The sequence below is a fragment of the Bos grunniens genome, chromosome 1 (genome assembly GCF_055505025.1).
Source record: "Bos grunniens cultivar Pamir isolate PY7600 chromosome 1, Bosgru_T2T1.0, whole genome shotgun sequence".
In the NCBI taxonomy this organism is placed as follows: Eukaryota; Metazoa; Chordata; class Mammalia; order Artiodactyla; family Bovidae; genus Bos; species Bos grunniens.
The window spans coordinates 86,217,818-86,234,672 of record NC_141165.1 but is presented as its reverse complement, the minus strand read 5'-3'; the positions used below and the strand labels follow the sequence as shown (position 1 = coordinate 86,234,672).

At 37.6% G+C, this 16,855-nt stretch overlaps 1 protein-coding gene across 1 annotated transcript; it reads left to right on the top strand.

Annotated features, from left to right (window-relative positions):
- Nucleotides 1-18: 18 nt before the first annotated feature.
- FBXO45 (F-box protein 45) lies at nt 19-13,964 on the top strand. Its single transcript, XM_086400659.1, has 3 exons — nt 19-683; nt 5,948-6,304; nt 10,791-13,964. Exons 1-3 carry the CDS (start codon nt 381-383, stop codon nt 10,974-10,976), a joined length of 846 nt encoding a protein of 281 aa, XP_086256785.1. The 5' UTR covers nt 19-380; the 3' UTR covers nt 10,977-13,964.
- Nucleotides 13,965-16,855: the final 2,891 nt, after the last annotated feature.

Genomic DNA, 16,855 nt, shown 5'->3' with positions numbered 1-16,855 from the left:
CCGCAGCCAAATAGTCACATCCGGGGCCGAGAGGAACCGCGCGAGCTGGGCGTGCGTCCTTGCTTCGTGCCCTCAACCCGTATGGCGGAGCCACGGGCGCGCCGCGGGGAGGCCGTACGAGTCGGGCGGTTCCGGCGACCGCGCTGAGCCGCGGGGGAGGGGCGGGGGACGCCCGTGCAGTCGGTGCGTCTGCCCTCAGTGAGGCGGGGCGCGCGGCGGACGCCCCCGGGCAGGGGCGGGAGTGGTTTGGAGGGGCCGGGCGGTTAGCTGTGAAAGGGGCGGTGAGCGAGCTGCTCCGGTCTCAAGGCGAGGCTTGGCCTCTGGAGCAGAGACGGGGGGAAGCGGCGGCGGCGGCGGCCCTCGGGCCGGCTGGTGAGGCGATGGCGGCGCCGGCCCCGGGGGCTGGGGCAGCTTCGGGCGGCGCTGGCTGTAGCGGCGGCGGCGCGGGCGCCGGCTCGGGCTCTGGGGCCGGGGGCCGGTTGCCCAGCCGGGTGCTGGAGTTGGTGTTCTCCTACCTGGAGCTGTCCGAGCTGCGGAGCTGCGCCCTGGTGTGCAAGCACTGGTACCGCTGCCTGCACGGCGATGAGAACAGCGAGGTGTGGCGGAGCCTGTGCGCCCGCAGCCTGGCAGAGGAGGCTCTGCGCACGGACATCCTCTGCAACCTGCCCAGCTACAAGGCCAAGGTGAGGGAGCCCCGCGCCACGCCGCTGCCCCCTGTCCCGCTTCTCCGCGCAGCTCTCAGTATTTCTCAGCTAAGCTTCTGAGTCAGAAGCGCCTTTCCACCGCTCCAGTCAGTACCTTACCTCGCCTCCCCCGCCATAAAGATCTCTTTGGGTTGAAGTTCTGCTCCTTAACCCACCCCACTTCCGTGATGTACTTTTTAAAGGATCAGATGGTTTTCCATCCTTGGTTTCCATCATGCTACTTTCCACCGTCTATCCCCTTAAAAACAGGCCATTGTTGTAGCTTTCAATACTCTAATCCTATTTTTCTCTCTGTCCTTTATTAGATCATCTCGGCTGCCTTATTGACTTAGTTTCTAAGATTTTTGCTTTCACCTCACGTTTTCCAAGCTCTGATTTATAACTTTTATTTTTGCCCAAGGACCTTGAATTCCCTCCGCTATGTTACAGGCTTAGAAATAAGTGTGGTCCAAGGCATCTGCTAACTTTAAAGGTACAGGCTTTGAATAGAACATCGTACCATTGGTGCCACTTAACAGTCATAATATTGCCATGTCCCACTGTTATTGGCTATTGCCTTGCCAACTTTTTCATAGTCCCACCTTGCTGGTGTGTCTCTTATGTTCTGTTTGTCATCCAACATGCTGTTTCCATTTTTGGTGCCTTTTTCCCCCCCGCTGCCAGACTCTTGTGCTTAGTCTTGCTTTCATATACAAATAAAAATGACAAGTAGCAGATCTTAGTAGGACTGAGAGCATTCCTCAAGCAATATAAACAAATGGCTGTAAACTTGAGTTCAGTTTGGATGGATACAGCTATTTAGGATTGCAGTCACCAAGAGTATACATGAGAGAGGATAAAGTCTGATCTAGAATATGGTAAACATAAAAATACATTAACAACTAAAAAAGGGAAAACATGTGAAATAAATGTAAAATGTATTCTTCTGTAATAAAATAGGTTTCAGTTTAATAAGGTTAGGATAAGGATTACTACTTTTAAATATGTCAAATTGTTTATTAAGTGAAATAACATGATAAGTTGCAAGGACAGTTAGTAGATGCTCAATGGATAATAATTGTAATTCATATAGTAGAGGGCAGAAGATTGCAATTTTGTCTTACTGTGCCTAATAAACATTTAGGTTTCATCAATCTTATTTAGTTTTTATTTTTCCATAAAGTTTATTATTTTTACTTATTTTAAATTAAGACATTTTTGTAGTTGGCCTGTAATAGACATGTTCACATGATTCAAGATTCATGTAATAATATGTAATAAATAATGTATTCATGTGAGTCAGTGTTCAAAAGAAGCAAAGTGATCTAAAAGCAAAATGTCTTTCTTTAGTCCTTATACCCCCACCATCCAGGTTGGAGGCAGCCTATTTTACCTGTTTTTCTGTATCCTTGCAAAGGGTTATAAATTTTAATACTTTGTATGCCTTTGTACTACTTGCACTGTAGGTATTATAGACTTGTGCATTCAGATGTTGCCGGAGTTTTCTTGAATATCTTGAAGATAAAAGATTAATTCAAAAGGATATACGTAGCCTAGTATGAAAGTCCTCAGTCTAGGAGAAGAGGAAAAAAAAATGTATAGAAATAACTAGTGGTTATTAGTTAGAAACTAGAAGTTTAGTGAAGGAAATTCACAAGTTGAGTGAACAGCTTTAGAAGGGTTGAGATTGAGATTGTATTTAAGCTGAATTTTAAAGATGGGGAGGATATGAACATTTTACTAAGAGGAAATACTCTGAACAAAAAGCAAGACAGTGGAAAGCAGAGGATTTGAATAGTATATATTTTTATTAAAAAAAAATGAATGTTAGGTACTATGTTCAGTTTTTCAGATGCAATGCTGAATAAAAACAAATGCAAATGCTATGGATGCTTTCCCATATAGCGCTAATCCAGTGAGGGGAAGTGGGTATTTATCAAATAGTCACACAGTTGTAAAATTGCATTTGTGAGGAGTCCTATGAAGGTTAGATCCATGGTGCTCTGAATGTCAACAGTGGAGAATTTGACCTAAGTAGCGAGGTCAGGAAAGGCTTTCTCTGAGAAAATAATGCTGAGACCCAGAAAAAAAAAAGGATAAATAGGCCAAAGAGAGAGAGAAGAGCCTTCTAGGAGGGAATCTGGTGAGTATGAGTGACAGAAAGTAATCAATGTGGCTGGACCACAGAGAGCAAAATTGAGGCAAATTTGATAAAGATGGAAGAGGTGGACTGGAGCCAAACAAAAGGAAGCCATTTTACATTGTAAGTGAAGGAGAGTTAGGAGTATGGGGCTTGGTGATATGATAGTTTTCCATTTTTAAGAGGTTATTATGACTTAAGAATGGACAACCAATTGGAGGGGAACCTTAGAAATATGTATAGTAGTAAGTATGTAGAACAAGAGATGGTGAGAAATTTAGGAAATAAAAGCTACAGGACTTGGCAGTAGATTTGAAATCAGGGTGAGGAAGAGGGAGGTGCTCAGGATGACTTCTAGGTATCTGGCTTACGTAATATAGGGATTACCTGGGCTAGATTTTGGAGGAATAACAATGAGTTCAGTTTTGGTAGCACAGAATTTACAGTGTTAAGACATCAAGAGTTTTTAGATAGGCATCTGTTACAGTTTGTAGCTTAGAGGGAAGGCTAAAGATATAAAATAGTTTAGTTAGATTGAATTGTAGTGGGAGATATGATGTAAAGGTAAGCTGAAACTAGAGATATCATGGAGGTCCTTGACATAAGGCTTCAGTCTGTAGTTTAGGCTTTGTTTTACAGCTGGAAACCACAGAAATTTGAACAAAGAAATGACAAAGTAAGACCTGTGCTTTAGAAAAACTAGTAGTCCATAAGATGAATTCAAGAAGGCAGGGGTTGGTTGCTGTACCAGAGGTATTCAAGATCAGAATAAGTGTATGGAGCAGAGAAGAGGATAACTGGGAGAGAAATTGCAAGAAAACAAGTCCACATAGATGGACAACTGACTGGGTGAGGTGGGATGAAGAACAAGGAAGAGTCAAATATGATTTCCAGGAGCGAGGTTAACTGAGAAAAGGATAAGAACAGGCTTGGGCCAGTGTAAAACTGGAAAGCATTTGGAGTTGTCAGTCTAATTAGGATTTGACTTATTTTTAGAAGTTTGTATTTTACATATTACCAAGTAACATTAGTTATTCCAGTCATACTTGACATCTAATTGTAATTGCTATAATGCAAAATCCATATTGTGTATGAGACTGTATAACAAGAGCTATAGACTTTTTATTTGTGTATTTTCCATTTTATATGATTTTTCACATTATCTCTAAAAGATAAGGACACTTAATCCCAATACCGTTATTACATCTGTAGTATATAAATAAGTAACCCCTTAATATGGGAAGTGCGGCATTCAAATTCCAGTTTTCTCATAAAATTGTCAAATGTTGTGTCTTTAATTTTCAGTTTATGTAAGCAAGATCTATGTAAGGTTCTCATGACAGTTGATATGTCACTTAAGGCTAATTTAGTCTGCAGATACACCTTCCATCTCTCCCACCTCTCACCCCTGCAGTTTATTTCTTGAAGAAACCCAGGTGTTTACCTTGTAGAGAGTAATCCTCAGTCTGGATTTTGCTGATTTCATTCCTGTGGTTTTGCTTAACATGTTCTCTGTCCTCTGTATTTCCTGTAAAAGTTTGATAAATTTAGGTTAGATTAGATATGTTTGGCTAGAATCAAATGGTTGGGATGTATATAGCACTTTCAGGTTGTTATAGTAAGACTAGGTACAGAAAAAAATTAGGTATACTTCAGGTTTACATCCCCCTTATGAAAACATGGGACGCCTGAACCAAAGAGGGTTTTTGTTTTTGTTTTAATCTGCGACCTGATGGCGTACAACAGTTAAACAGTGAAGTGCTCACTGACGGCAGAGGGGATGGCACACTGGATGAGGGCACTGGGTGCCTGACTTACCTGTGAGACGCTTATGCTAACTACACGTTGACTTTTATGCCTGTGTCCTAATTCCTGAGTTTAACTAGGTAAAGGTCTTAAGGTCTTTCCTATGATGAAATTCTGATTCTGGAATTGATTTCTCAGGTTAACTAAAGCAATAGGTCCTAGCCTTCAACTGCTTCTGCACAGTTTGAGTAAAGAAGGGATTTCTGAAAAACATACAGACCAAAAAGCTCTAAGTTATTAAAACATGAGAGTGAGTGAGTGAAGTTGCTCAGTCGTGTCTAACTCTTTGGGACCCCATGGACTGTAGCCTACCAGGCTCCTCCATCCATGGGATTCTCCAGGCAAGAGTACTGGAGTGGGCTGCCATTTCCTTCTCCAGAGGATCTTCCCGACCCAGGGATCGAACCCGGGTCTCCCGCATTGTAGGCAGATGCTTTACCGTCTGAGGCACCAGGGAAGTCCAAAACATGAGAAATGATACAGTAATAACAATTTTCTTACTGTCTTTATTTTGGAAGCTTCAAAGACTAGTAATTACCGAAAGTCAACTAACCTGTTAATGGTAGCTGCTGTTAATGACTATCTCTTTATAAATTTTAGTGGTTGAATTTAGATGCTATCTAGGGGGTTATTTGATTTGGTAAAATGAGAGTGGTGATGTCTTAGTGCATGAGTAATACCTAGCAAGGAGGCAGAGGATCTAAGATAGTTTGTGGTTATTAAAATTTCTCATAGCTAATGTGACTGAGTTCCCTGTTTTACTTAAAATACTGTTCTTTTTGATGACAGCATTGCCTACATGAAAACTGTACATATTTGAACTTTTTAATGTAAAAATATGAACTATAAGCCAGAGTAGAGGAAACAACCTCCCTGTACCCATCACCAAGCTTTACCAATGATTAACTCGTGGGCAGTCTAGTTTCATGTTTACCCTGTCCAATCTCCCACTCCACTCTTGGGTATTTCAAAGCAATTCCCAAATATCATTATGTCATCGCAAAACATCTCAGTATTCCCTCTAAAATATAAGGATTTCTGTGTATATCTTTTGATGTCTTAAGAAGTATATTTGGAGAAATTATACAGCGATTTAGAATTTTGATCAATAATGAAACAGTTGGCAGTTTTATCTTTAATGTTGTGTAATTTATTATGTTAGTGTCTCATCCCCAAAATGAGCCATTTTTGAGACGTAGTTATTGTATTACTTAAAATATATAATTTTATTGTTTAAAAACATGTACCCTAAAGTTTGGGTACTTTTTAATGTTTAAGAAAAATAAAATTCTCTTTCTCTGGTCTTTCATCTTTTCAGATACGTGCTTTCCAGCATGCTTTCAGCACTAATGACTGCTCCAGAAATGTCTACATTAAGAAGAACGGCTTTACTTTACATCGAAACCCCATCGCTCAGAGCACTGATGGTGCAAGGACCAAGATCGGTTTCAGTGAGGGCCGCCATGCGTGGGAAGTGTGGTGGGAGGGCCCTCTGGGCACTGTGGCAGTGATTGGAATTGCTACAAAACGAGCCCCCATGCAGTGCCAAGGCTATGTGGCATTGCTGGGCAGTGACGACCAGAGCTGGGGCTGGAATCTAGTGGACAATAACCTACTACATAATGGAGAAGTCAATGGCAGTTTTCCGCAATGCAACAATGCACCAAAATATCAGGTGAGAAACCGAGAATTTTCTGAAAAGTGAGCCTTTGTTAAATCATGCCTTAATTTGTTTTAAATTTACAAAGTTTTATATAGCAGCATTATTTGTCTTTTTGGTAATTTTTAAATAGTGTAACTGGCCTTTTTTGGCTACTCTGATTATCTTTTAGTATCTTAATAATTTTTTCCTTATACATATTCACCCTGAGCAATCTGTCTTTACTTTAAATCAGGTTGGCAAACTTTTTCTGTACAGGGTCAGATAGTAAATATTTAGACTTTGTGGTCCATACTGTCTCTCATAACTGTTCAACTCTGTTGTTTATTATTCTAGTAAAACCTTATTTATACACTGCAAGCCAGATTTGGCCCAGGAGCCATAGTTTGCCAGCTTGTACTCTGGACTGTAATCTTTCTTACAACACGGCACATCTAAATTACTTTTTCTAGATACCTCACCCCCACAATTGCACCTTTGTGCATGTATGTACATACTTCTTCTCTGCTACTTACTGACGTGTGGATTGTATTCAAAGCCTGTGGGGGTGTCAATGATTTCTATAAAGATAGGCAAGTTCAGGCAAACTACTACATTTTTAATTTTTGTTTTTTGGCCCACCACATGGCATGTAGGATCTTAGTTCCCCGACCAGGGATCAAACCTCTGCTCCCTGCAGCGGAAGCACAGAACCTTAACCACTGGACCAAACTACTGCATTTTAAAATTCTTTTCATCTTAACCTTCACCCATATTCATTTTATTCTAGGATCAAAATTATAGTTCCTATTTGTAAAAGCTATATGATCACCATAGATTCAGCAGAATCTAGAAAATAATAATCTGATAAGTTGGAAATTGTAAAGACTTATAGATGGCACGTTTTAGAGGGACATGTGGTTTGAAAGCTCTAGCCTTAGTATTGACCTCAAGTCAAGCATAATGAAGTAGAAGAATTAAAAATATATCCCATTTCCAGAGGTATAAAAGTATGGAAGATTTTCTTTCATAGAATCCTTTCCTTACTGTTCTTTCAGGCTCTACAGATACACTAAGGAGAGGGATGTCTGGACTTAATAATCACTGAAGATAAAGTTCTGTCACTAGCCGTGATTTTGAAGTGAAAATCCTTTATTCTTTGTTTTTCAAAGAACATACTCTATATGATTTCAGTCCTTTTAAATTTATTGAGACATGTTTTATTCCCAGCATATGGTTTATCCTGATGAATGTCCGTGTGTACTTGAATATATACTGTTGCTGGATGGAATAATCTATTAAAGACAATTAGGTCAAATTGGTTAACAATATTTATGTCTTCTGCTTTCTGTATTTTTCTTCTACCTGTTTTGTCGTTTACTAAGGACTATTAAAATCTCCAACTATAATTGTTGATTTATCTATACTTTCAGTTTTGTGAGTTTTTGCTTTATGTGTTTTGAAATTGTTATTAGGTGCATATTTATAATTGTTAATCTTTTTTTAGAAAAAGTTTATTTCTATGCTGGGTCTTCATTGCTGCACAGACTTTTCTCTAGTTTCAGTGAGCAGGAGCTTCTCTCTAGTTGAGGTGTGTGGGCTCCTCATTGCCGTGGCTTCTCTTGTGCAGCACGGGCTCTAGGGTGCGTAGACTTCAGTAGTTGGGGCACGTGGGCTAGGCAGTTGCAGCCCCTGGGCTCCAGAGTACAGGCTCAATAGTTGTGGTACACAGACCTCGTTGCTCGGCAGCATGTGGGATCTTCCAGGATCAGAGATTGATTGAACCCATGTCTCCCGTACTGGCAGGCAGATTCTTTACACTGAGCCACCAAAGAAACCCGAAATGACCTTCTTTGACTCTAGTAATATTCCTTGTCTTTATGTCTATTTTGTCTTATGTCAGTACAGCCAGTCCAAGTTTCTTAGGTTTACTATTGCAGAGTACCTCCTTCCCCTCATCCTTTTACATTTATTCTGTCTTTATATTTAAAATGAGTCCCCCAGACTGCTTATAATTATGTATCTAACCCAATCTTTTGATTTAAGTAGTTAGTCCATTTATATTTAATGTAATTGTTGGACTGCTTGATATTCTCCTTGTCTCTGTGCCTCTGGAGCTATGTCCCTTTTTCTCTCTGTTTTTTGGATTTATTAATTTCTGTTGTTCTGACTTTAAATTCATAGTTGTTTTTTTTTCCTTCTTGTCATTTAAACTCTATGGTCATTTTAACGCTATTGAGTCAGGCTGGTGAATTTTGGTTATTGTGCCCCTGAGCTCTAAAATTTTCATTTGGTTCATTTTTATGCTTTCCATTTCTCTACTGAGATCTCTGTTCATTTGTTAATACTGTGTTTTTCTTTAGTTCTTATTTTTAATATATGTATATATTTTATAATAACTACTTGGAAGTCTTTTCCAAATTCAACATCTAGGGCCCACTTGGACTCTTTCTACTGACTCCTTTTTTCTCCACGTGTATAAGTTGTACTGTCCTGCTTCTTTTCATATCCATTCATTTTTTAATTGAAAACTGGACCTGGTAAACAATACAATAACTCTGAAATGTTTTGTTCCTTTAGAAACTGCTTTGTTCTGAAAACTGTAGGTTTTCTTCTTCTAGTAGGCAGTTAACTTGCCTGGACTGAAACTGTATATAGCAGTTAATGTCTTTGTTGAGTTTTTTTGGCTTCTGCTGCTGCTAAGTCGCTTCAGTCGTGTCCGACTCTGTGCGACCCCATAGACGGCAGCCCACCAGGCTCCTCTGTCCCTGGGATTCTCCAGGCAAGAACACTGGAGTGGGTTGCCATTTTTTGGCTTCTAGCTGCTGCTTTTTCTGCCTGGTTCCCTGGGGGTTTTCCCTGTGTTTGTGTAATGCAGTCCTCACACAAGGATTTGGGCAGTTTATTTTGGGGCTCACCCTCTTTGTGGTTTTATTGCTTCTGGAGTTCTAAGTTTCTAATTGCGCTGCTATCTCTAAATTTTGTCCTCTGCACCTAAGACTTGGCCTTTCTACTCCTTGTGCTGTGTGCTTGCTATATGCTCAAAGGTAAAGCAAACTTGAAAATTTCATCGGGAGTGGTTCTGTTTTCTTATTTCATCTTCTGTAAAATAGGGATAACTCCTAGGAGTGATGTGAGAATTAAATGAGATAATATAAAATGACTCAACAAATACTCATCAGAATATTAGCTTTTTGTTTCTAATTTTTGTTGTTGTTTGTGCTTTGTTCGTAAAGTAGTGATGTTGGTAATTTGGAAGTTCTTAGGTCCGTAAAATGGGATTAATTTATGAGTTGGGCAGAGAGAGAGAAAAAGATATTGGTAGTTGTTTGTGATAGGAAATACAATGAAGGAAGGTAATGATAGCAGTTGAGGGATATCATAACTGGAAAGTGTTCAATTATGATTTTTGATTGAAAAATGTTAGGACTTTCTGCCTCCAAGTATATAGATACAACAACCTCTAATATATGCAAATTATAAGGATAAAACATGCTACTTCTTTGCTTACTTTTCCATTTGTGAAAAGAACTGGATAATTGTGCTTCTATTTAGTTTAACAACCAGTGCTGCTCTTTTTTTTTTTTTAACAAACAGGTCTTTCAGAGTAGTGGACCGCAAAGTGATTGTTTAATAAGTGTATTTTGTGTCTTTAGAACCTATAGCCAGATTTGATGATTCATATTTATATAATTTCCATATTGTATGTAGAACTGCTTTGTATAATTTAATGGCTAAATGTTTTATTATAGTATTTTTTTTATTTTGGTGAAATATACACAACAGTCTTTATTATTAACTTTTTGTAAGTGTATAATTCAATGGCATTAAATACATTCACAGTGTTGTGCAGCCATCCCCACTGTGTATACCCAACATATATCCAAAACTTTTTCATCATCCCCAGCATAAACTCTGTGCCCACTGAACAATAACTCTACATTTCTTCCTCCCCCAGCCTCTGGTAACCTCTATTCAATTTTCTGTCTATGTGAATTTGAATATTCCAGGTGCTTGGTATAAGTGGAATAGTATAATACTTGTATTTTTGTGTCTAGCTTATTTCTCTTAGCATAATGTTTTCAAAGTCCACTCATGTTGTAGCATATACTAAAATTTCTTTTTAAGGTTGGATAACATTCCATTGTATGCATTTACTGTAGTAATTTGAGAAAATTTAGAGTGCCTTTTTTGGTAAAATGTGCCAGGTTATAGGTTTTAGTGGTAACCTTCTTTAAAAAGCCCTTAAAAAAATCTTGGGACTGTTCAGAAAGAATATTAAAATTTTAAGTATTAAATATTGATCCCACACAAGTCTTAAGTTTAAAAAAAGACCATCAAAACATTTGTGATGAAATTGATGTGTGTTCTTTTTCTTGATGTTTCTCCCTGACCAAATAACTTTGTTGGTTTTTCTAGATAACTTTTGAGATGTATATTCTTAATAATATTTTCAACTTGATTTCCTCTAGATATGCCTTTGATGGGTTTCTTCTAACCTTCTTTTGATGTCTGTTTGCAGATAGGAGAAAGAATTCGAGTCATCTTGGACATGGAAGATAAGACTCTAGCTTTTGAACGTGGATATGAATTCCTGGGGGTTGCCTTTAGAGGACTTCCAAAGGTCTGCTTATATCCAGCAGTTTCTGCTGTATATGGCAACACAGAAGTGACTTTGGTTTACCTTGGAAAACCTTTGGATGGATGACAGTGGCTTTCTTGGGATGAAAGACAGAGTGGAGGAGATATCTGCTTGTGGGAAGTAGAATCATGAAGTGACAGTGTCATACATGCATGCCCACGAAACATCCTGAAAAACACATGATATTGTTAACTGGAGAAGCAACTCTACAGCAGAGATGATCTTAGTGTTTCCTCTTTCTACTGGGCCAGAAAAATCCTCAGGGTTGCAGTTGGTTGAGTGGGCAGTTGACATATGCATGTTTCAACAGATTTTGTCTCTAAGTTAACAATGTGTTATTTCCAACTTTTAAGGTGAGATCATAGAGATGGTGTCAAAGGGATAAGATAAGGAACTAGCAAGAGTTTTTAAGTAGTGTGTTTGTGAAGAAAGATTGATCCTGTTTTACAACTGCCTGTTTTTTCTCCAGACCCTTTTTTCCAGCCAGCTTGACTATTGGAAAAGTATGAAACTGGTTGGGTTTTATTTAATATTTTTAATATATTGAGAAGCATGGTCTGCCTGGACTGCACTTCTCTAACAGTGAGATATAAAATTGTGCAGCTATTTTAAAAGTTGTATATACAGTATGTGTGTTAAAAAAAAAAAAACTGTTAAAAACAGGGCAAAGGAGTTGCTTTGTTCTAGTTCAGTTTCTTAAAAACCACTACATGGTACAAAATTAGAAAAACATTAGGGACAGTTTGGTAACTACAAAGAAGAGGATTTTAAGAGAAGATGTGTTGTATTGGCTCGTTTTGTATTATATTTGGCTTACAGTTTCCATGACTGTTACAGTCTGATTTATTTTTTTAACCATCAAAATTATTGTAAAGGTCCCTCGTCTCCAGGCTAAGATTGAGGAAAGGCAAATCTATTTCTAATCATACATATATCAGTAATAATAATAATGTGCATCTTATAGTATCTGGTTTTATTTTTTTGACCTTCTGAGAAAGTGTCTTGTAAAAGAATAAAGAACGTTGCCATTTGTTCTTATAGGCCTCAAATATGAAAATTGTTAGTTACAGACCTTAAGAAAATAATTGATCAATGATCCTTTATTTTGTAACTTTATAATGCTGTAGATATTATAATCTTTTTAAGTTCATATTGTTTACATCAGGCAACAGTCTAAGCCTCAAACTTGTCATTGGGGTTGTCAAGAAAATGTTTACTCACCCACCTGAAACAGTGCCAGCCTGAACCCAGCTTAAGAATGTTCTTAATCTCATTATAGATAATTGCCCCCATGGGACTTGAAATAAAAGACCTTATGCTGGAAACTTTAGGTTGGCAACATTTTGAAGGTTTCATTGTAGAAGAGTTTAACATTAATTCCTATTCAGAATTTTTGACTAATCTGATTTCACTAATACTTTTTCAAATTAATAATTCAACATACATGAACTGAAATTTTCTTTTGTTAGAAAAGAAACAAATATCTTTCTGTATGAAAGTATAAATTGTATGGTTTCAGATACATCTTTGTGATAAGAATTGACTAAGGCAAGTGGAATCTTTGTACTTTTTAGGTTTTGCTATATGCATATTTTGTTTTGCATCTAATAAAGTTAGGGACAGCAAGCAGTTGGCTGGGGTTCTTGGGTTGCTCCTTGAGAGTTAATATTATTAGTACTCCCACGAAGCAAGGGATTTCAGTCATGAGCAAAGATTTCATTTTTGCCACCTAAAAAGTGTACACAAGTATTTATTGTATATTTGGTATGTTGCTTAAAGGTGAAATCTGTAAAAGGTCCTTTTTGATACCCACATCAAGGAAGAAACTTCCTAGAAACCATATTTAATACTACAGAGTGAAATTATATGTTAAATGTATTGGAGAATATAGCTGCTACAGAAATGCATTTTTTTCTTGGTGTGGAACAACTCAGTTTGGCAAAGTTTAAAATTTAACTAAAGAAGAGACCTAATTCAGGATAAATATTGAACTAATTAGAAAACTAGATTGGGATATGATCAATTCCAAGAGCTTTTGCTCAGAGCTTTTTTTATATCTTACGTTTTGTCTTATTAGTGAACATTCATTTGTAACAAAGTTTTGAAGGTGCTGAGTGAAAAACAGAAACACGTGGTTATTGCATATTGAACCTAGAATCAAATAATTGCCTAAATATTTAACAAAAAGCCATTCTTCTCTCAGAGATTTGAATTCTTTAATATCTGATTTGCAAATTTTATAAAATGGAGGTTCTTATTTAGCATGAGCGTCAGGGGAGTAAGGAGCTTTCCTTTATAACCGGGTAAATTGTTACTGGATACCAATAGTAGTTGTATAGAATACTAAGACAAACTGTTACAGTGTTTGAGGAAATGGAGTCTCTTTTTCACTGCTACTGAGAGAGCACTTAAGTAGAAGACAGTTATGTCTGAATATTAAATATAAATAATCTAAACCAGTGGTTCTCAACCTTAGCTATACTTTGGAGTCATATGCATTTTGGAAAATATTGATATTTGGGTGCCATACCCTAAGATTCTCTTGTTGGTCTGGGGTATGACATGACCATAAGGATTTTAAAAAACTTCCTAGATGATTTCAGTATGTTGTCAAGGCTGAGAACCACTGATCAAAATACAACTTAAGTTTTCTCATCTGCAAAAAAAATCCTTGCTCCCTCCCTTCACTACCTCACAAGGATATTGAGGGTAAAGAAGAAAATAATGGGAAAGTGCTTGTGCTGTGGATAAAAAGTGCTATTGAAAGGCAAAGTTGTATTTGTTGTATTTCAACTGAAACTGTGATCAGGAAGAAATGTGTAATTGGATCTGCTCTGTTGACTTGGGAAACTAGGAGCACTCTCTTTGGTTCTTAACTTTAGTGAAGCATGCGATGGGTAAGAAAACATTACTCTTATTCATACTATGGTCTTCTGTCATACTTGAGATAGACTGGTTTAATTATCTGGTTTCACACAGGAAAGAAGAAATATTAAGGTTTAAAGTCTGTAATGGTCAATGGTTCACAATTCATTAAAACTTTTCATACAAAGAGTTCTGTGGTTAATATATATCATTTCTTAGTTGCCATTATTTTTTCATTATCTGACTTTTGAATGTTAAACCACTGATTTCATCTCCTTCATTCTTATTCCTGTAATTTTGGATATACATTTGACAAGGCATGTAAAGCAAGTAGGTATTGCTCAGTTGAATACTTAAAAATCGTGGTTCTATGATTAGGCATCTTCTGCCTTTTAGATATGATTTGATCAGAGAGAGTTTTGAAAATAATAGGGCCCTAACCCACATAGTAGGTATTATAATTAACTTTTTATTTATGTCCTCAAACTGCTGTTTATATAGACTGTAATATTTATATTTTTGATCACTTTAAAAAATGAACAGTTTGATAGAAACTTGAGTTTTAAAGATCAGTATTGAGATTACTTTCTAGAAATCAAGATCACCACAGTCAGAACCACTATAAAGCCTTCTGAGAAGGAACAGCCCATACCCAACCCAAATGTTATTCTAATAAAGCATTCCTCAGTTTCTCTAGCTGAATGTACTCTCTTCTTCCTTAAAGTTTCCTAGTCTTTGTATTTATCTATACTTAACTCATGCTGTATTACTTTATAACTTGTATAAATTTATTTATATTTATTATATGTTCATGTCTTATCTTCCTTAAACACATTAAGAAGGAATCTCTGATGTATTCATCTGTATACCCATGTCATCAAACCCAGTAGGCAGGGAATTGCATATTGCATATATGCTATAGGAAGAAAACACCTTCTCTGAATTTATAGGCTATAATAACAAAAGATAGATGAGAAAAATTTTTGTACCCTGTCCAAATTTTTGTATCCTGTCCAAATCTGAGGCTTGTAAGGAAAAAATAGTGACTGTGAATGCATTTTAGCCATTCCCCTTTATTCTTGGAATATCGCTGAACTCTGCTATTTAGTTCTTGGTGTAGATTTCTTATTTGTTAAAATTAGAATTCTGTATATTAATTTTTTGAAATTCTTTTTTGCTTTAGTTTCTTAATAAAAGTTTAAACAAACATTAACTATTTGTGATTGCTTACATTTAAAACAAGGAATTTTTTTATACTTTGGTCAGAAAGAAAAGCAGGATACCTTCGTAGCCAAATGTGTTGATGGAATTTACCTATAAATTCCATGGCTTTTAACAATGGAATCCGATTCACTAGGATCCTGTTTTGTTGTCACCTCCACCCCCAGCTAACAGTTGTTTGATAATGCAGTTGTTCGCCAAGAGTTATAAGAAGTACAAGAAGCAGGAATGGCTGAACAAATGGCTCCTGTGATCCAAAAGCTTACAAGAATCAGTTGATCATGTTGCTAAAAAGTTGCCTGATGTATTATTAATAATATGTTACAGTTAAAGAGTTTTAATTTTCTAAAGGAAAATTAAGTAGGTGCAGAATTTCTGTATTTATCTTTTTGTTTAGTGGGAAGAGATACCAGGAACAGCTTAACCAGTCTGTTGTCTTAATTTCTTTTATGAATCTTCCCCCCAAGCCATTTGCTTTTTATTTAATATATTCATTAAAAAATTGTTGAGAGCAACATGTTCTCTGCTTTTCAGAATATGGTTTGTTAAAAGAACTAGCCCCTCAAGATTTAAGATTGTCATTATTCAGCTTGTGTGTATAGGATTTTACTATGAATGAGTGACTCAAGAAGCAAGAATCATTTAGGGAGTTTTTCTTAGGTCACTCTGTTGACAGTCCTTAATTTCTGTTTCTTTTAAAAGAAGAAAACATAAGAGAAAGATAGGGAAGTCAAGTCCTGTCTGTTCTGTGGTAGACACCTAGTAAGCTGTATTGTCTTTCTGCTCCTTTTCTTTATAAATGAAATGGAGGATAAAATTGAGTAATAGGAATAGTAGTGAGGTCCTATCTCCCTTGAGAAAGGCTCCTGAAATAATTTTATTAAAATGCTAATATCCAATTAGATTAATTAGAAACGAAATAGAAGTAGGCCAGATATCTTTAATGTAGCTAATGTTATTCATGTTTTCCAACCAATGTTCAAAAGGTCTGTTACTCATTTGCACCCTTTGTTGGTTACCTTTACTTTTGAAAGAAAGGATACTTAGGGTTGGAATGAGGGAGGTCAGTCACTCCTCTCCCCCTTTGGCAGTCCAGAGAATGATATATATAGTTCACAACCAAATTGTCCAGAGCTCTACCAACCCCACTAGACTTCACAACAGAGTGGACAGAGTGAGGGGAGTGTATACCTAGTGTATATTGAAAGGACAACCAACTATGCTTTTAAGTAGTGACTCTACCTGTGGCATTGGAGAAGACTCTTGAGAGTCCCTTGAACTGCAAGGAGATCCAACCAGTCCATCCTAAAGGAGATCAGTCCTGGGTGTTCATTGGAAGGACTGATGTTGAAGCTGAAACTCCAATACTTTGGCCACCTGATGCAAAGAGCTGACTCATTAGAAAAGACGCTGATGCTGGGAAAGATTGGGGGCAGGAGGAGAAGGGGACTATGGAGGATGAGATGATTGGATGGTATCACCGACTCAATGGACATGAGTTTGGGTAAATGGCAGGAGGTGGTGATGGACAGGGAGGCCTGGCGTGCTGCGGTTCATGGGGTCACAAAGAGTCGGACATGACTGAGCAACTGAACTGAACTGAACTACCAAGTAAAGGCTGGTATGGTTTTTTGGTTTTAACTCATGGCTTATATCTCTGTGTAACAATTGCTGGACTTGAGATTTTACAAGTGCCTCTTTTAAAATGTTTTGAGGAGCTCAGTATGCTTTATCATCTTGGTTTTAAGTCCAGAACGTTGAAATAATAGTTCAGGAGTCACGAGCTCTGAGTCCTGGCAATCCTGCTTGCTGTGACATGATTCCAGAGCAGCTTTCTTTCCTTTAGGGCTGTTTCCTTA